General features: G+C 31.2%; 1 protein-coding gene across 1 annotated transcript; it reads left to right on the top strand.

Annotated features, from left to right (window-relative positions):
* Positions 1-3738: 3738 nt before the first annotated feature.
* Positions 3739-5961, top strand: LOC112295685 (protein transport protein SEC13 homolog B). The gene is made up of 3 exons (XM_024547535.3): positions 3739-4202; positions 4816-5250; positions 5566-5961. Exons 1-3 carry the CDS (start codon positions 3879-3881, stop codon positions 5737-5739), a joined length of 933 nt encoding a protein of 310 aa, XP_024403303.1. The 5' UTR covers positions 3739-3878; the 3' UTR covers positions 5740-5961.
* The last annotated feature ends 16349 nt before the right edge of the window (positions 5962-22310 follow it).

Genomic DNA, 22310 nt, shown 5'->3' on the forward strand with positions numbered 1-22310 from the left:
AACAAAGATCAAAGTATGTGGCAAATACGATTTGCCGCATCTTGAATTTTTGCAATATATAATAACTGCTGCTAGTAGAACTTGTCTTTAAAAGGAGGGATAATATCACGGACATACACATGTAAACTAATAATTATCTATATGATTAAATAAAAATAGATAAAAGTAGATTAATTCTATAATATCTTCTATAGAAGCTTCCTAAAAGCTTCATAGATGCTACTTTGACTTTATAGGTATCTATAATTGATTTTTTAGGTTAGAAACATAGTCAAGAAGTTGGCCATGTACCACACATATTGGTAGCTTGAAGAAAAAGCTAACTGTGTGGCCTACACATAGAAAAATTGCCTTGTAAGCTAAGGCATGTGTCTTGCAAAGTCAACACATAATAGATGTCTTATAGAACATTGACATGTAGCTCCTAGTTAAATAGTATATATAGAAGCAAGAGTGAAACACTCTTCACTCTTGTCAATTCTTTTCTTACTTCTAGTCTGGACTCAAGAGTCTTTAGTTTCTTTATCTTTTGGCAATAGCCATTTTAATTTTTTTTTAATATACATACTACTTTATTGTTATTTTGTCACTTATCTTTTCACTCAAGTTTTTTAGATTTATGCATCTTCTTCTTATTCATGTCCTTCACAATTTGGCCTTATAAAAGCTCTTTTAAATAGAAATAATTTGAATATATTTTTTATATTATTAAAAATAAAAATAAATAAATAAGAGAGAATGAATAAGTTGTTACAAATCTATGCCTTATAAAATTGAATTTGTCATTGTAGAAATGGCCTCATCAATATTAACTTGGTTTCCAACTATGAAAAAATTAGAAACTATGTGATTTATTTAAAATTAAATAAATAAAAAAAACTAAAGTTTTTAAATATTAAAATTAGATGGTTCAAGAAGAAAATAGATTTTGACACTTTTGCTTGTATAGAGAGAGTAGAAGTATTTATGCAATAGTAACAACAATTGAGTGGCTTAAATTAAAAGAGTTAAATATACAACATAATCAAGAGGATATTTTCAACATATACAAATATAATTTATTCAAAATCATGTCATCAAAGAATAAAATTGCCATCCAACATCTCAAAGATATAAATCAAATGAAAAAAATATGTTTTTTTATTATATTTATAAAAAAAATATTTAGAAATTGAGAAGCTTTAGCCATTTATTGTTGATAGGGCCTAAAAGTCATGAACTTTCTAAGAAAAAAGTAGCAAAAAACTTGAATTCTATTACTACTAGAATAAGAGAGGTTAAATAATGTTGAATTTATTTATGAAAAAGCTCTAGTAATTATATCTCTTAGTATTTTTTTAGGATTGGCTTAATTTCATTTCACAAATTTTAATATTGTAACAATATTTTTCTATTATCTATAACTTATAGTGTAATTTTTTGGTGCTTAGCAAAATTATTTTCAATCCAAACAATGTACAAAGACCTCTAATGAACAGACTTTACATTATAAGACTACAATTGCAATATATATATATATATATATATATATATATATCAGTTGGTTTTAAAATCGACAAAGTCACTTAAATCAAACACATCTAGTGTTTATTTTTGTAATACCCAAAAAAAACTATAAACAAAAATCTTAGATTTTAATACGCCAAAGTTGAAGGTTTGTCCTATCTCTCAACAAGTTGAAGTTTTAGTGATATAGGTACAATGGCAAACATCTTCACTTAAGACTAAATACCAAGCTTTGCACATACACATAACATGTAAAAGCACAATCTTTAAAAGAAAAGAACTTGGGCAAATGATTATAGGATATATGCTTCAATGGTAGTTAGATTTTTTAGCAAAGTCTTGAATAAAGAGTTGAAGCATATTTTTTTTTGAATTGAAATAACTGAATGAATTTTATTTGATTGACATGGCAATCATCCACTTCTTTGTAGCTCTTATATACTCTTTGGAACTAAATAATTTATTTCCCTGTTTTTATTTTTTTTTGTATAGCTCAACTTGTAAACCAGTCTTGTAATTTGGCAAATCAAAATCTTGATTTATTTTATCTTTTTTTTTTTATTACTATGCAAAAAATGAGGTTATTAATTTACAAACTAGAAACAATCTTAGTTCTAGCAAATATTATCAACTAAGCAAGAATTGATAGTTAAGAAATATTAATTCGGCAATGTACCTCTGTGTATGTGTACATATATGTGTATATATATATATATATATATATTTATAGTATTAATATTTTTAATTAAATTAAATCTAATACAATTAGTAAATTTAAAATCAATGCATCTAAATAAGATGCATCATATTGATAAAGAAAAAGATGCATCACATACTACATATTTAATAAATTGAATTAAAATTATTTTTAAAAAATAATCTAAGAACAAACTTATAAATGTTACTTATTTGATTAAAACCAAAATAAAAATTCATATATTTTCAAAAAGTACATATATATGTTTAAATTATAGTACTATATGTAAATTTATTAAATAATTTGATTTTCATTACATATAGTGTTTACAAGCATAATGTAAAATTTTATTTAGAACATTGAGTGGTATTTTTTATTTTTTTAATTAATGTATAATTTAGAAAGAATGGATAATTGAGTTTTAATTTTGAGTTCAAATAAAATAGGATGTTGGATTTTGCAGCCTTTAATTAATACTATATATATTTTTCTATAATAATTTATCATATAAAAATTTATTATTATAATTCATTACATAATTATTTTAGCTTCAATACACAATTTAAAACACTAAATGTGGATATCTTCAAAGAAAATTAGCCCCTTATAATTCATCAAAAAAATCATATAGTGTTTTTAGAAGATTGTATATCATCAAGTTTTTGCAGATAAATATTTATTTGTTTTGATCTATATATCGAATACATTACAGCATATTATTACAATTTTTGATAAATTAAACTATTTTTTTCAGCAGTTTACAAAATGGAAGTACATATATTAATTATGAAAATAGTTTTTTGTGTACATATGTCAACAAAAATATCACAATAAGTTTTAATTTTAGCCTTTTTTCATTGAATAATATTGGAATATCATATTCATCATTTAAATGGTTTATCATTATCCATATGTGAAACACTGATGTCTGTTTTATTTCTATAATTCATCGTAATCAAATCAATAAAATCCGTTAAAGCATTTTGATTAAATGATGAAATAAATATCAATTTTATGCAGAGGTTTCTCTTTATTATTCTTAAATTATTATTTTTTTAAATAAAAGATTCCGTTCAAAACATAAGATGTAGACCAAATCTAATTGTAAATGAAGAACAACAAATGCTTTTTAAAACACAACCAAAATAACCCACCCTATAGAAGCTAAGAATTAAAGAAGTGAACAAGACTAATTTATATCTCATACTATTTCAGAGGTGACATGGAGCATTATTTCGTTTCAGCATCCATTTTCAATTTCTACGTTACTAGACTGATCCCAGAAGAGTAAGGGATGAGATGGATGAAAGAGACATACAAATCTATGGAAACTCCCTTGTGCCCACCAACGTTGTTGGATGAGAGTCGTCAACACGGTGGATCCTTTTTTCTCATCAGCTTGTTTAAAGCCATTGTGAGATCATGAACTTTAAAGTAAAAGCGCATCGTCCAAAAAGCTAAGGCTAAGCATGGCCTCTCCGGATCGCTGGTCTGCATAATTCAAACTAGTTGACATCGGTGTTAGGGTTTCTTGTTTGAAGAGCCCGCGAGCTCAGTCGGAGGATCCGGCGTTTTGTGAAGCTCTGAGCTAGTCGCGTCTACGCAGTTACTTCGATCGCTTGGAAGCCAGTTGCGCATTGTGTGTGCCGGGGGTTTTGAGTTTAGGGGTGGAGCTATGGGGGCCACAGGGGGAGTGAAGGACGCAGGTAGTGAGCAGGTGGTAGAGTCAGGGCACCAGGATGTGGTGCACGATGTGGCCGTGGATTACTATGGTAAGCGAATGGCGTCGTGTTCCTCAGATCGGTTGATAAAGGTGTTCGCCGTCGGCTCTGGAGATGTGCCTACAATGCCTCTCGCAAGCTTGTCCGGGCATGAAGGTCCTGTGTGGCAGGTGGCATGGGCGCATCCCAAGTTCGGGAGCATTTTGGCTTCGTGTTCTTATGATCGGAAGGTTATTGTGTGGAGAGAAGGTGCCGAGAACGAATGGCAGAAAGATCAGGTAGTGGATCCTTCCTGCCACTTTTTTCGATTTTTATGTTTTCTGGCACAGTAGTTTCCTGTCAAGATGTTAGCTTCGATGGATCCATCAAACTTGATCTATGGCGCCGAAGCTTCAGCTTTATTTTGATGTTTGTACTTCGTGGAACGTATTTCAGAAGTCGGCAATGAGATGTATGTCGAGGCCAGTAATTCTGTAAAATGTAGGGGAGGAGATTGATAGTTATTCCAGGAACATTTTGAGGTTACTTCTGGGTAAAATAGCCTGCACGGGTTCTTTTGTTTTCTTCTCTTACCATAGCTGTGTCAATACCTTTTGCATATGGCTTATCATTGGGCTATTTTTTAAGTCGTTTGTTTCTAAAGTTACTTCCGTAGCGACGGGGTTCTTGAAACTGTAATTTGGGATTTGGAGGTGGCAATGCATTTGAGAATTTCGTGGCGAAAAGAAGCACATCAATCAGTTGGAGATAATAGAGTCCGATTCTCAAAAATAAGTAAATAAATAAATAAATAAATAAAATTGTGACTTAAATTCCAATAGCTGGCATTGCTAGAATCAAAAGACTGGAATAGTGTTGACGCTTACATAGTTCTCCTTGATGTGTCCGCAGGTATTCCAGGAGCATGAGTCATCAGTGAACAGTATTTGCTGGGCACCCAGTGAGTTCGGGCTGTGTCTAGCTTGTGGGTCATCAGATGGGACTATTTCTGTTCTTACACACAAGCCGGATGGTTCATGGGAAAAAGTCAAGATAGAGCAGGCTCATCCCGTGGGGGTGACTTCTGTGTCGTGGGCGCCTGCAAGTGCTCCGGGGTCTCTTATTGGACCTGACCCAGGGCCTGTTCAGAAACTTGCGTCTGGTGGTTGTGACAACACCGTGAAGGTCTGGAAATTTGTGAATAATAACTGGAAGCTAGATTGCTTTCCTCCTCTTTCTAAGCATGTCGACTGGGTACGAGATGTTGCATGGGCTCCTAATCTTGGTCTCGTGCGTTCCACTATCGCTAGTGCATCCCAAGATGGCACAGTTGTCATTTGGACCCAGGTATGGGCATTTCTCTACTACGGCGACATGGGAAGGTTTCTTAGTTACCGTGATCCATATGTTTTAACTGACATTGTTGCTCATGGCTCATCAAGTTTTCTGTACCGCTAACGAAGGTTCTGGCTTTAGTTGTTTATTTGGTTTATGTGGAAGGTGGATTGTTCCTGATCACATTAAAGTTTTCTATGCTATTTGTATGTAGCCAGTCATTATTATCCTCAATTTTATTAATATGTGTTCGATTTCTACTCCTGCACTTGTATTGTCTGCAACTTGTGTATTAACTTCTCTTCCTGACTTGGTTGTGATACCCAGGCTAAAGATGGGGACCAATGGCAGCCTCTGACTTTGAATGATTTCAAGACTCCAGTGTGGCGGGTAAGCTGGTCTCTTACAGGAAATATATTAGCTGTGTCAGACTCATGCAACAAGGTGACGTTATGGAAAGAAGAAGTTGATGGTGAGTGGGCACAAGTTACGAGTGTGTAATAGTTTTGAACTTTTTAATTCAGCTTCGGTCATTAAAATTTCCTGTTGTAGCGTGAATGGTGTAAAGCAAATTTCGTGTAGATAGAATATAAGCAATCATTTATGATGAAGCCTGTGGAAGCTCTAGAAAGCTGCAGAGAAGTTGTCTGCATATTTGAATGGTGGACTTTTCTGGACACGTTGCTACACCACACAGTGAATCCATTCTATTTATCTTTTTAACCTCTTGATGAGGATGAGTCTTGTTTTTTGTTTGTTTTGTTTCTGTTTTTCAGTGCTTTATTTCTCGTAGTTTTTTAAAGGGTGTACTTATGGTGAGAGGAGCTTCTTGGGTCTGTTTTAGTTGCTTGAAGTTGAACGTTTTGTTCCTTTTATGAATTACCTCTTATCTGTTAGAGGGTCAGACAGAGTCGTAGCCTGGAGTAGGAGTGCTCGTCCAGCAGATTTGGAGACAAAGACGGTGCTGAGGGTGTGCGGTTGCTATCGATTGTATAGTTGCAGTGCCCCAGTAGAAGTGCACTGTTATCCATTCAATTGTCAGTTCGATCAGAGCTTGGGCTTATTGGTGGATTCTATATAATTGGGCTTCTTTTTGCAGTTCTTAACGAAGTATTGTTAACTTCTGTACTTTTATCATTTTAGGCGTTGGATTATGTTGTGGACAGAAGCAATAGGAAAATCTTTGATGATCCTAGTGGGCTTGTCGAGAGTTCATGAGAGTGCAAAAGTTGGTTTAGACTTAAAATAAGTTTGTTTGTAATAGTGGCCTTGTTTAGATTACTATGAAGATTTTGCTTGCTAATATGTATAAACTCAAGATTTCCATATTAGAACCATGTAGGGTGGTGGGAACTACCAAAGTCAGATCTCATTAATTGAAAGAACTTTGTCAAAACAAAATGTGATTACATTTACTTCAACACTTATTCAAATCGGTTGTTATCTAATTCTCAATCAATTGTGAATATTCAATTTCATATTGGCCTTATGATCATTTTTTGCTTTTTTTTGATGCAACTCTTTATTTCTTTCTTCAAGCTGTAAGTGGATAAATCTGAAGATTTGAATTCAATGAAATTGAAATGAACCTTGTATAACCGAAATTGAGAATACAATGAGCATTTCAAGAATTAGTCAAGATAGGAGTGTTGAATTTTAGGATTTAATAAAACATTGGTCAATGCTAATGCTCCATCTACAAATAAGGAGGCCTATAACTGCCATATATACAAAAACCTTAAGTTTTAAGATAGTAAGAATTTTGTAGGTTAGTAACATTTTTAAATTTTGAACATTTACGAGCTGTTTGCTAAATTTTGTAAGAACTTGACACATAAAATCAAAGTAATTTATAAATATTGCATTTATTAAATTCTTATGCAATGTGATGATTCTCAAGAACTATGTTATCCAAGTCATTGAATTCAATGCATTATCATGGACATATAGATTTATTCTAATATTTATCTATATGATTAAATAGAAATATGTAAAAGTAGATTTATTTCATAATATTTTCTAGAAAAGCTTCCTAGAAGCTTCATAGTCATTGCTTTGACTTTACATGTACTTATAGTTGATTAATAGGTTAAAAACTTAATCAACAAGTTAATCACATATTAGTAACTTACAAAACAAGCTAAGTATGTGTGCACATATAGAAAACTTGCCTTGCAAGCTAAAATACATGACTTGTAAAGTCAACACGTTTTAGAGGTCCTATGAAACATCATGACATAGTTCCTTGTTAAGAGTATATATAGAGGCAAGAGTGAATCCTTCTTCACTTTTGTCAATACCTTCCTAGTCTTTAGTCTTGTTTCAAGACTTTCTAGTCTTATTATCTTTGACAATAGTCATTCTAGTTTAATACTATATCATCTTTGAGTGATTTTCTAGCCTTTTTAAGTGACACAAGAGTGTATTGACATTTTAGTTCTTTGAGATTCATATCCTTGATAATTTAACAAGAGTCTTAATTCATTGTTCTTGTCTTGTTTTAGAAATGAGTGGCTTATTCCATTTCTATTGTTGTATTAAAGCTTGCAGGTTATCCACCTTTAAACAAACTATTTTGTTTTCTAACATTGATATCTTCCTTAAAGAAAGCGCATTATCCCTCTTTGTAAAAATCTTCATTTCATATTAGAGGTTGAGGATCATCTTCTTCTAATTTGACTTGTGGATTTGTTTAGTTATTTGAAATAGAAGGAAAAATTATGAATGCTACACTTTGCAGAAGTGAGAATAGATTTGCAACTATTAGTGATCTTCAAGAACTTGTCAATACTCTTAGGATAGAAATTTCACGCATCACAAGTACCAACTATGGAATTATTAATCCTATGCATATCAAAGAAGTTATGAATCTATGTCCAGAAGTTATGCAGTTGAAGGAAGCAAATAAATTGACCTCACAACTAAATCCATAAAGTTTTGCTTTTGCAAGTACAATAAAGAAAATGATTAGTACATCCAAGAAGTTTGATGAAACAAGATCAAAATTTTGAAGATTTTGGCAACAAGTCAAGCTCTATTTAAGATTGCATTTCTTTCAATATCTTGATGGATTTATTCAAGTTGGGTTCATAAAGGCACTTCTATTTAAAAGTGTTTTGTCTTAAATTGTACCTTTGATGGAAAATGATTCATGACTCTTTTATAATTTGAATTCATTCTTAGAAGTGTTTACGGCCATATTCAAAGAAAGTGATTGAGAAAGAATAGTAGAGATTAAGCTCTTATCTTTATGACAAGGATTATGATCAACTATCATATATGTTGTTGAATTCCAAAACCTTGCTTGTGATGTGGATTAGAATGACAAAGCCTTCATCAATCAATTTTAATATGGATTGAAGAATAATATCAAAGATTTGTTATTGACAATGTTGAAAGTAGAATCTTTGGAGTAAATTATTGCTTAAGCCATTACATGCAATAATTGATTATTTGAAAGGCGTCAAGAATAAAGACTTGCTTGGAAAAAAACAAGCCAAGTAATGATGATAGCTTTCACGTTTTGAGAAACTTATTTATGAAGATTAAAATCAATGCAAATTGATATAATACATTTTAAATCCCTCATTCATCAAAAAAAGACTCGACATCATCAAAAAGATTTATACTTATAATATGGAGAAGCTAAGTACTTTTTTCAACATTATCCAAAGAAACAATACAATCACAAAATGAAGACTACAATTGCCAAAAAAGACAATGTGTCAAAAATGAGTTTCTCTAGCTACAATAGGGACCATGCCACTAGAATCATATGTAACACCTAGTAAAGGACATATTTTCTTCTCAGATCCCTCACCTTATTGTACAATAGATGTATGTTTAAGACCTAAAAATCACAAAGTCTTTGCATTATTAGATTCAAGAGCCTCAGCCCGTTTTATTGATAAAGATTTTGTCAAGAAACAAGAAATATCTTTAATCAAGAAAATTAAATCCATATATGTAGAAGTCATATATAATTATTTATTGTCTTCTGGAGATGTTACTCATGAGATTATTTCTTTAGATGTAGCAATTAAAGATCATTATAGTATATTAGTATTTAATGTAATAAGATTTCTTTCTAAACCAATTATTTTAGGATTATCGTGGTTAGAAAAATATAACCTTCAAATAGATTAGATTTCTTGTGATCTTAATGTTTTTTTTAGTTTAATCTAAAATCTCAATAATGAAGTAGAAATAGATAAGCCTAATATATCTAAATTCATACTAGTAGGTGCAAGAGCTTTTATATATAGTGACTCAAAAAATTATTTCAATATTGACATATTTTAGAAAGAATGGCGTATTATACATGAATTGTAGTGAATAATGATACATGGTTTATAAAGCAAATAAATCATTTTTTTACAGCTATTAAATGAATCCAAATTGAAAAGGATCTATTAGATAATTGCAGAACTATGTCTAATCTAATTTGAAGTAGTATTGAAATATTTTTTTTGAATGTGGTATCCAATTACATATCAATACTTTGTAGGACCTCTTTTGGCCTTGATAACTGCTTCCAACCTCCTAGACATACTTTCTATTAACTTTTGGCACAAAACTACTTCAATATTATTTCATTCCATAGCTATTCTTTTCTATAATTTCCAAACTCTTTTTGGTTTTATCTTCCAAGTGTTGAGTTGGCATTTGAGATGCTCCCAAAGATATTCAATGGAATTAAGATTAGAAGACTAAGTAGGCCAATCTATTATTTTAATGCCATGATGATCAAATTACTTCCATGCTAGTTTTGAATTATGCTTGGAATTTTTATCTTGTTGAAAAATCACCTCTTCTTCAAAAATACCAAATTCTTTAATGCTAGCTAGTAATTTTTTTTCAAAAATTTCTACAAATTGCTTAGCATCCATTCTTTCTTCAATCCTTATCATCCTCCTTATTCCATTCCATCCCATATAATCTCATACAAATATATTTTTACTCTCATGTTTAATTATTTTTTTGGATCTTCTTGTCAAGTAAAGTCTAATTCTTTTATTTCTATACCCACTTTCTGCCATCTAATCCAAATTTGTTGATTTTTGTCTCATCTGACCAAATAATCCTCTTCTTATCTTTTATAGTTCATTCCTTGTACTTTAGAACAAAATCCAAGCATTATTTTCAATGGCAAGTAGATAGTAGTGGCTTTTTTTTTCTTCACCGAGGCTTTCATATTCCATTCCTTAAGAACATTTAAAATAGTTTGGATTGATAGTTACTGATAATATTATTAAGATTTTTAGCAACATCAATAGCATTTCAAGCCTTTTTAATGTTGATTTGGCAAATAATTGCCCTTTCATTTACTACAATGAGGTTCTTTGGTTTGCCTAATTTAAGGTACTCCTTATTAAAAGTGATCTTTTTTGCTAGTCTAGAGATAGTAGCTTTATTATACCCAAGTTCAAAAGAAATTTAACCATAAGATTTTTGAAAATGAAGAAGACTAGAGGTGATGTTGTCTTAGAGAGAGGGGGAAATGAGTCTCATAGTTGTTCAAGGAATTATCAATGACACAAGAATTTGACAAAGAAATATGTCAAGATTAAAGACAAAGAATGAAATTGATAGCAAAAGTGGTTCCAAAGATTCCTATTTATACTATAATGAAGGTTACAAAAGTCTATGGTACTTTCTATGGAAGTTTTTAGAAGTCTAAAGAGGCTTCTAAAAGCCTATAGAACTTTCTAAAAGATTATGGAAGCTTCTACAAGTATCTAGAAGGTTCTAAAAATTTATAGAAGATTCTAGAAGGTCCTAAAATGTGATAATTTCGAATATATCCATGCTAAGAATTGTGATTAAGAATGGTGCTTTTATAACTATTAATAAGCATTAATAATTTCATTATATTAGTAATAATATCATCATAATAAATTTGATGATGATAGAATGCTGTAATTGAGTAAAATTATATTAGTAAAATATGTCAACATTGAAAGAATTTTTTGAGTCATAATATATAATAAAAGAAGGGCTATCTTTTGTTATATATGCTACATCCATTTTTGATAGTAAAAAGACATTAAATAGTATTCCTAGCTAATATTAAGATTTTTAGGATATTTTTGAAATGAAGAATGTAAATAGTTTTTTAGAGTATTGATCCTATGATTGTACAATTGATGTATAAGAAAGAGCTCAACCACTATTTGGGTCTATCTATAACTTATTGCAAAATGAGTTGATTATACTAAAAGAATATATTAACAAGATCATAGCTAAGAACTTTATACACCATTTGAAATCTCCAACAAAAAATCCTATCTTATTTGTAAAGAATAAAGATGGATCTCTGCGAATGTATATAGACTATTGAAGACTTATTAAAATCACCATCAAAAATAGGTATCTCCTACTTTTAATTTTAAGACTTCTTGACCAACTTAATTAAGCAAAGATCTACATAAAAATAGATCTATAAGGAACATATAATTTGATCTATATTAAACAAAAAAATAAATAAAAGATTACTTTTCAAATTAAGTATGGACATTTTGAATATAATATCATGCCTTTCGGACTCACTAATGGACCAATTACTTTTCAACATCTTATAAATGATGTCTTTTGTGAATTTCTTGATAATTTTGTTGTTTTTTTTTATTTAGACAACATTCTAATCTACTCTTAAAAAATAGAAGAACATAAACTTTATATTTATCTTATATTACAAAAACTTAGAGATGTAAGATTATATGCTAAGATAAAAAAGTATATATTCTATATTATTCAAGTTGACTTTTTAAGATACATCATTTCCAATAAGAGATTAATGATAGATTCTAAAAAGATCTAAAGTATTAAAAATTGGAAGGTTCCAAAAATAATCAAAGATGTGTAATATTTTTTGAAATTTACCAATTATTATTGAATCTTCATCAAGAACTTTTTCCAAGTTGTCGCTCTTCTTACACGTATGATATGTAAAGACAAACTTAAGTGGACCTAAGAAGCTAAAACATCTATTGAAGCCTAAAAAATAACATTTATTTTTGCATCAATTTTCTATTGCAACAATTTTTTTTAAGGCATTCTTTACGGAATTATATGCATCAGAATTTATAGTGGGTATTGTTTTATCACAAATAAGAGTAGATGATAAGCTCTATCTCATAGCTTTCTTGAAGTTTGTCATGACTTTCTAATAGTTAGATATTTTGGATGTAATAAAAAATTTTAATTGATATCTATAGATTTTTGGTGGCTTAAAATATGAAAGGCACTCAAAGTCTTTATACAATCATGTGATATTTTTTCAAGATCCAAAATTCTTCATCATTAAGCTTATAGACTTCTTCAGCCATTACTTATTTCAAAACAACTATGGTCTTTTGTTTCTATGGATTTTATGAGAGATCTTTTAATCTAGGTTTATATGATTCTATATTTATAATAATATTTTATTTTATCAAGATAGTACATTTAATATTATGTATAAAATCTATCATAAGTAAAGAAATGACTGAGCTTTTTTTAACAATATCTATGACTATCATAGATTATCTAAGAATATTATATTAGATAGAAGGACTTAATTTATATCAAGATTTTAAAGAACCTACTTCAAGATTTTAAAGGTGGATATAAAGGTCTCTTTGGCTTTTTATCTTGAATTGATAGGCAAATAAAATAGGTGAATTAAGTTCTAGAGTAGTATTTGAGGTATACCATCAATTATCATCAAATTGATTAGATAATTCTTTTGCAATTATCAGAGTTTATCTATAATAATTTCATACATTCTTTTATTTAATAAATATCTTTCTTTATCAATTGTGATTATCATCCATGATTTAATATTTTTGACTTTTCAAAAGTTGATAATTATGTGGCACAAGATTTGACAAATTGTATATTAAAGCTATATGTAACTATGAAGGTATAATTAAAGAAAGCTCAAAAATGACAAAAGATCAATATGGATGCCTATTGCAAAGAAAAAGTATGATTTAATATGAATGATAAGATATGACTACTTGGAGTAATATCAAGACTACTTGCCTTTGTGGCAAGTTGGACTATTATAGGCTTCGACCTTTTCTTTTCAATGAATAAGTCAATCATATTTCTTATGAATTATATCTACATGAGTCTATAAAAATCCATCTTGTACTTCACATGTCTCTTCTTGAGTCATATAAGACAATAAATACCTTGGAAAGAAAAAAAAATACTATTTCTTTTTTTAGAAGTAAATAATAATTAAAAATTTGAGTTGGAAGAAGTCTTAGATTCAAGGCAAAAATAGATTAGAATATTTTATTCATTTGTGCACATATGATATTACTGAATGCTTATATGAGCCATTAAAGAATCTTGCAAATGCAATAAAGAAGGCGAGACTTTTTTATTGACAACATCTATCAAAACCAAGATAAAAAATAGTAAATCTTTGCTATAAAAGAAACAAGATCTAGAGAAGATAGCATTCTACTTTCTACTCTTGTTTGTAACTTTTGTGTATTTATCATAGTAAAGACATGGAGAATCAATAACTAGTAGATTCAATTCAAAAATTATTATTTATTAACTTATTAGATAAGATATTATATTTTTTATAATTTTGAAGATGATAATCAAGATAAAGATCCTCAAAAACAACATGTCTTTTCTTGAACAACTAGCAAGATATAATATATTTGGTATCACAACCTTGAAAGAGACTCTTTATATTTGGTGATTTTATTACAAGTAGGAATGACTCCTAATGATATTCTAAATATTTAATTTGAAGGAAGTAACAAAGATACAATCTTAATGAAAGCAAATAAACAAGTGAGATTCTTTCAAAGAAATAGAAATAAAGAAGTATGTATATTAAAAGAAAAACTAGAATGGCTATTGTCAAAAGATAAAAAAACTAGAGACTCTTGAAACTAAACGAGAAAAAAGACAAGAATTGATAGGAGTGAAAAAGACTTCATTCTTGCATCTATATATACTATTAACATAGGATCTATGTGGCGACATTCTATAGAACTTCCAAAAATGTGTTGATTTTATAGAACATGTATCTGAACTTGTAAAGCAAGTTATCTAAATGAGTACTACATAATTAGCTTGTTATGCAAGCTTCCAATCCATGTGGCATGTGATTAGCTTGTAACCAAGTTTCTAACCTATCAATCAACTATAAATATATATAAAGTCAAAACAACATCTAAAAAGCTTCTAAGAAGCTTGTCTAAAAGATATTATGAAATTAATCTACTTCTACTTACTTCTACTTATTTATATTATTTAAGTAATAATTATAGTAGATATATATCCGTGACATTATTCCCCCTTCTAAAGATGAGGACTATGAGGAATAATGATCACATGTTAAAAGAGTCTAAGATACAATAAATTATATTTGCCACATAATCTGATCTTTATTTCCTTCAAAGATGGTTGATAGGCCCTCTCAGCCATCAATAATGTCCCGTTTCAAGGCAAAGAGACCACCCTATAATTTGATAATTGTTAAAATCTTGATAACTTCTTTCAAATAAAATATTTGTAATACCATCAAGAATCGTGCCTACCTCCAATAAAATCACCAAACTTTGAGAGTTTCTTTTAAAGTTGCAATATCAAATGCATTGTATTTTACCATTTATTTGAAGAAGAACATATTTTTTTTGAAGGATTTTATCTCTATTACGTTGTCCTCAAGGTTATAATAGTCATAATTTATTTTTTAATAATTTTATGTTTGATAAGCTCTTCACTTAAATTTGTTGCGTATTTATTTTCCATCTCCAAGATTCAATAATTATATAAAAACTACAAATAAAGATAAAAAATAGAATGAAATTTTTCCTAAATTATATTTCTTTTATGGCAAAGGATTGCTATTCTTCATCTTACTTTTGTTGGATGTCATTGATGAAAAGTATTGACCTTCTCTACTACATTTGTAAGATATTTTGCTAGCTCTCATGTACATTCACTATTATTGTATCTCTACCAATGAATAAGATATTCAACCCTATATTGGCGCTACCTTGAATTTAAGATTTCTTCTACTTCAAATTTTTAATTATTATCCACTAAAAAGGAGGCAGTGGTATATGTCTTCTTCCTAGGATATTCAATATTTCATATGATTCTAAAAGAGATACATAGAATATGGGATGGATTTTCATTGACTCCAATAGATGTATTCAATAAGCAACTGGATTGATTTGTTCATAAATAGAAAATGATTAAAATCTACAATAGTCCAACTTATCTTTACGACAAATAATTTTAATATTATGACAAAGTGGCCATATCTTATCACCAATGAAGAAATGAAGTTGTTCTTTACAATAAGCATCTGCATTACTCTTTTGTTGTTTTTAAGCCACTTTGAGTCACGCCTTCATTTTTTTATGTAGCTTAGATACATGATTTATCAAATCTTTCACTACAAGATTATCAACTTTTAAAAAGTAAAAAATATCAAGTCGAGAATGATTACCATAATTAACAAAAAAATATATTTATTATGTAGAAGAATATATCATATTATTATAAGCAAACTCTATCAATGGCAAAAGAATTGTCTAATCATCTTGTTGACAATTAATGATAGACCTCAAATATTGCTCCAAAATTTGATTTACATGCTCTATTTGTCTATCAATTTGAGGATAGAAAGCTAAAGATAATTTAATGTCCACCTTTAGAATCTTGAAAAGCATTCTTTAAAATCTTGATACAAACTAAGTTCCTCCATCAAATATAATATCTTTAAAAAATCCATAATAGTAATAGATATTGTCAGGGAAACGCTTTATTGTTTCTTTACTTGTAATAGTTTTTTTATATGGTATAAAATATGCCATTTTAGTAAAAAAATATACTATTAAAAATATAAATTTATAAGAATCTGAGATTAGAAGATCCATAATAAAATCCATAGGAATAGAAGACTATGGTTGTTTTGGAATGGATAAGAATTGAAAAAGTCCATAGGATTGATAATGAAGAGTTTTTAATCTTGAAAAAATGTTATATGACTTGACAAAGTCTTTTATTGCTTTTCACATTTGTGGCCACCAAATATCTTTGGATATAATTTCTAAATTCTTGTTGTATTCAAAATATCCAACCGCTGAAAAATTATGACGTGCTTGAAGAATAAGTAAACATATTTTTTTAAAAAAAAATGTATAGGCATCTTTCAAAATAAAGTAGGTTGTTTTTGAACTTGAACTTAGAAGCATCATAAGACTTAAAAGAAAGATTTTTAATATCATGAATAAGAAGATTAGAGGACATACTTGATTTAATTTGCTTGATAAGATTTGAATCAATAGTTAACATTGATTTTATTGCTCAAAGATGAAAGTGCTCTAGCTTCAAGAGAATTATTCTTTATTAATCAAAAGATATATATTTTTTTCTTTTGGTGTAAGATAAGAATATTTAGAATAAGCATTTGATAAATCTTGTTATTTTTTAAGTCAATAAGTTATTTTAAAATCAAATCTTGACAAAAACATGCTCCAATGGATTTGGCAATGATTCAAAATATGTATTGACATAAAATATTTAAGATTCTTATGGTCGGTATAAAAAATGATTGGATTACAAGCGCCTTCTAGATAATAGTGCTATTCTTGAAACAAGTCAATAATTGTAAGAAGTTCTTTGTTATGAATCTTGTAGTTGATTTTTGCTCTTAAAATTTTTTTTGAATGAAAAGCTATTATATGAAGTTTATCATTTGTTCTCATTTGTGATGATACAATACCCAAAGCAAAGTTTGATACATTTGTTTCTATAAAAAAATGGCTTAGAAAAGTCGATACGATACAAAATTGGTGCAGAAAAAAATTATCTTTAAAGCTTCAAATGCTACTTTTATTTCTTGATTCCATTAAAGTTTTTCTTTACCAGTCAAATGTGTAAGTAGAGCTGCAATCTCAGAGAAGTTTTTAATTAAGATATGGTAGTAGTTAGCAAATCTCAAAAAAATATTAAACATCTCTTATTGTTTTTGAGATCATTCAATCTATAATAGTTTAAATTTTCTTAAGATCTATTATAAGTCTATCATTTCAAATGATATATCTTAAGAAGTCAATCTAAGTAGTGTGGAATATACACTTTTCTATCATGGCATAGAGTCTTACATCTCTTAGTTTTGGTAACTTATGACAAATATGAAGTTTATGTTCTTCTATGTTCTTAGAATAGATTAAGATGTCATTTAGGTAACTGACAATATAATCATTTAAAAACTCTTGAAAAACATTATTCATTAAATGTTGAAAAGCTATTGGTGCATTTGTAAGTCCAAAAAGTATGACATTGTATTCAAAATATCCATACCTTATTCAAAATACATTCTTCCATTTATCTCTTTTTTTGATGCACACAAGATTGTATATTCATTGTACATCTATTTTTGTATAGATCTTAGCTTAATTCAATTGAATAAAAAGTTCAGATATCAAAGGTAGCAGATATCTATTTTTTATGGTAATTTTGTTGAATTCTTGATAATCAACACACATCTACAATGATCAATTTTTTTTCTTTACAAATAAAATTGGAGCTCATGCTGGAAATTTGTAATTACATATGAAGTTCTTGGCTAGATTTTCTCCAATATACTCCTTGAGTTGAACCAACTCATTTTGTGATAAATTGTAAATTAGTCCAAATGGAGGTTGAGGTCCTTCTAAAAGATCAATTGAATAGTCATGGGAATGATGTTCTAGTAGAGTATCTGCATTCTTATTTTCAAATATTACTTAAAAATCTTCATATTGACTTGAAATACCACTTGAAGTCTTTCCACCATTAGAAATAGATGCAGCATAAATGACACAAGGTAATCATTCTTTTGTAGCATGCAAGAAAGTTCTTGCACTTACAAGTATATGTTTAATTGCACTAGACTTATGACTTTTTACTTGATCAATTATACTCTTAGTTATATTTTTTAAAAGATGAAGACTACAAGAAATCCAATCTATTTTTGGATCATATTTTTTTAACCATGATAGATCTAAAATGATTGGATTAGAAGAAAAGTTAATGATATTAAATATTACAAAGCTACTATGACCATTAATTGTTACTTCTATAGGAAAGGTTTCATGAGAAACATTTCTTGAAGACAATGGATGACCATCTATGACTTCTATGTGAACATGTTTAATTTTCTATACTAAAAGTAGGTTATGTCTTTTAATAAATTCTTCATGTAAGAAATATACTGAGGCTCTTGAATCTAACAAGATAGAGGCTTTGTGATGTTTAGGTTCTAAAATAATATTTATTGTAAAGCAAAGAAAAGTTTTTGAAAAGAAAATAGGAACTTCTCTAGGTGATGTACAAGGTTCCAATTACACGTTTGCTATTGTAGCTAAACAAACTCATTTTTTGACATACTATCTTCTTTAATAGCTGTACTCTTCATTATGTGATTGCATTACTACTTTAAATAATGTTGAGGAGTGTGCTTAGATTCTCTACAACACAACCAAAATCTTTCTTGATGACAACGAGATTTTTTTTGCTCAGTAAGAAGTTTGAAATGTATCACATTAATTTGTATATCTTTTACTTCTGAATGTATGTGTTGAGAAGTTATTGACATTGTCATTGAATTATAGTAGCATTGAAGTGCACTTATATGACTCTTAGATTGATATTCAAAAAGTCCATTATCACATCTTACAGCAAAGTCAATTGCTTGAATAAATATAAAAGAATCTTATAAATAATAAATATAAAATATTTTTCAAATAGCATTGAATAAATATAGTGCAACTTTTTTAAAAGCTACAACAAAAATAGAAAAAATTCCCAGCTATTGATAAATAATAACAAAATATTGTAAAATATTGCACAACATTTACTTAAATGTGTGAAAAAAATAAAATAAGACTATAATTATATGGACACTTTATAATAAAAATATACATATTTAAACATATTTATATAGAAATACTATATATATAGTATTTATGTATGCTAAAATAAGAATATTATACATTTGATTGTATATTTATAACAATTAAAATAGAAACAAGAATAACAAGCTTAAGAAAATCAAAGTATCAAAGCTACTCTATCATTAATTAGATTCAACAATAAAAACAAAAAACATGAAGAAATTTCAACCAACTTAAAGTAAATCAACTTCATGTTGCAAAAGCTAAAATACCCCAAAGAATGAACCTACAATTGAAATTTCATAATTATTTAATAAAAAAATGAACCTATGAAGATGAATCACAATATAATTTTTTAAAATAAACTTCTTCAACATTTAATTTAGCTACAAAATACTCTATACAAAAAGCCATAATATTGACATGAAACTAAACCAGGTTGAAATTTATTTAACAACCTTTCCTTAAACAAAGCTACACACCACTTACTAGACAATGGCAAAAACACCAGATCATGAAGATGTGAAAATAAATCATAAAAATCTATGGTACATTCTATTCAAATGTAGTTCTGCCAGCATATCAAGTCTCATTCATGATCCCTCATCTTCTGTCTTCACTTCTGTACACGTCATTTCGTAATAGCGTACTTGGATTACAACTTCAACTCTGCAAAGCGTTATTTTCATAGGGTTTCAATCCTTGCCCTCCCGCACATCAAATAACACCTACGTCCAAAACATGATGCGTCCTAGTTTGTCACACATCACTAAATAAATGAATAGTTCAAACTAAAACAATCACTGTATCGCTCACAGGATTGTAAGCATTACATCAACAATATATTCCATGCAAAACAAGAAGGTATACCTTGTCACACCATAGAATCAGTTCAAATCTGACCCACCACCTCTCGTGCATGGCCGCAAGTTGCATCCTCGCGAAGGTGCACTGAAGTGTTGGGACCCGAGGGATGAAACTTAATGCCACATGCACCTGTTGTTGGAAACGGCATAGATTGCTGGTTCGCGAGACGCAAACCTCGGCATGCAATGAAACAAGCCACCAGGTACAGCACGACTATGCTCTGCCGCTGTCTCTCCTCGCAAACCATCAGTTCCATCCGTTCCAATTCCCACTTGTCTTGTTGCGAGCCGCATTACAGGTTGTAGCAAGGAGCGGAGCTGCTTTGTTCAGTTGTCGGTGAATGCACACATAACCTTGGCTGTATCTGTTAGTGCGTTGAAAGACAAACGACACTCCGCCGGCGTTGCTGCGCGGGAGAGTCCAGGGGTGGGTGGGGCAGGACGGATGTCACTGATGCTACATGTGGGTATTCCTCACGAGCATGGCCGTGTTGACGCGCTATGGCTACGTTGGCAGGTCGTGCTGGAGGGCCTGACAACTAGTCTCTTCCCGCACTGCAAGCCCGATCCGAAGGCAATCGCCTACGATGGATCTGTAGGATCTGGGATGAGACGAGCTCGATGGCTGCAACTCGCATTTCTGCTGTGCAATGCAGATTCACTGCTGCCGTCATGGTCAATGTCTCAGCCCCGCAGTCACCCGGCGCTGCAGACATTTCTCTTGTTTGATTGCTTGGCTGCGTGCACAGGCTTCCACATGCTACCACACAGGTTGCGCAAGATTGCTGTAGCAGTCAAGAGCTCTACGCAGATCCAAAGGTTGTTGTGAGGGGGCTGCCTCGTGAAGGCGGAAACAGTAGGGAATCGTTTTCCTCATCTGAGTGAACTCTATCTAACAGCAGAGTGCGTTGAGTTTTGTACGGTGCATGGATTTCTGTCTCATCGCTTTGCGAAGACGATGTGCGCAAGCCGAGTGTGACCGACAATTCTCGCATGTTGAGGATATTATCTGGAAGATGTACGGCGCATCACTTATTCTCGGGTGGTGCGCGTCCACCTTCACGACACTACAAGGCAGCCAATACATGAATATAAGTAGAGTGGTTTGTGCCAAGATAGGAACATTTTTCTAGCGTATGAGCACGTTGCTACACCGCGGGGTGGTGCAAATGATGCGTCTCTTGTAGCTTACTAGATTGCCGTAGTGCAAGTGGAAACCGACCGGTCAGCGAAAACGAGCAGGGAGGTTTTTAGGGAACGTGTGATGTGATGTCAGGGATGTTGCGTGAGCACGAAAGAGCGGGAGACCGTTCCATGGCCAATGAATAGAGCGCATGCGGGAAACACTTTTGCTTCGGGATCAGAAAGTGGACGACGTACAAGCAACAGTCGTGTGGCATGCCGATAAGGTCGAAGAGATCCTAACTAATATGGAATACGAACGACTGGACCAACCTCCAGACTCACCCCGAACGACTCAACGCCAACAAAGAACTAACGAAGATAGACAGAGATGGTTTGATGCAGTGCCATATAGACCAGAAGATCTCATCCACCTAGTAGACTCAGCCCGGCGCAACCCGTCGTTCCGAGGCAGCATCACTGCCCCAGAGATTTATGCAGCCACAGGTCAGCACTTACATGGTGACAACTTTCAAAGATGGATGGCAGACGGGCGCCAGTATTTCGACCTAGGACCAAGACACCCGAGATGACAACACAGATAGATATAGCGTAAGGGTAATAATGAAATCTAAGGTGAGTCCGCATTCAAGTTTATTAATTGTGACTAGAAGATATAAGGGTAGGCATGTAACGGATCTAAATCCCAGGAATGGCACATGCCCGTAACGACCAATGGTAGGACTACACGTGCCAAGGCACTTTTGTAATGCACTTCGGTGCTCGTTTTTAACCCCGGTGGGGATTTCACGGTGTGGCATGCCGATGTAGTTGTGAGGAAATGGTGTGCTTTGAATCATGTCGACTCAGAATGGCGAGACCGGAGCACGCGGCTAGGAGGGTGGAGCGTCCGATGGTTTTGTAAGGTTGATTTAGCGCGCAGTGGAGCGCAACAAAAATATTTCGCCAGTGTTGGTAGGAAGAGGGGCAGCCGGATTCATGTTTTGCTGAACCATGAAACTCTGGAGGTTAATATCATCTCAGAGGCGAGTTGAAGTCCTTGTCCGGGTGAAATTGACTTTACTGAAGCCGGCCAAACTGGCACGTTTGAAAGTTGACTGATGAATGCAGTACCTAATTAGCAATATGTAATTGATGCTGCTCCACCTGTACAACTTGA

Source organism: Physcomitrium patens, chromosome 19, assembly GCF_059467195.1.
Source record: "Physcomitrium patens ecotype Gransden chromosome 19, ASM5946719v1, whole genome shotgun sequence".
In the NCBI taxonomy this organism is placed as follows: domain Eukaryota; kingdom Viridiplantae; phylum Streptophyta; class Bryopsida; order Funariales; family Funariaceae; genus Physcomitrium; species Physcomitrium patens.

Coding starts and splice junctions, on each gene's coding strand:
- LOC112295685 (XM_024547535.3), top strand. CDS start 3,879: ATGGGGGCCACAGGGGGAGTGAAGGACGCAGGTAGTGAGCAGGTGGTA. Junction 4,203..4,815: donor ACGAATGGCAGAAAGATCAG/GTAGTGGATCCT, acceptor ATGTGTCCGCAG/GTATTCCAGGAGCATGAGTC. Junction 5,251..5,565: donor CAGTTGTCATTTGGACCCAG/GTATGGGCATTT, acceptor TGTGATACCCAG/GCTAAAGATGGGGACCAATG.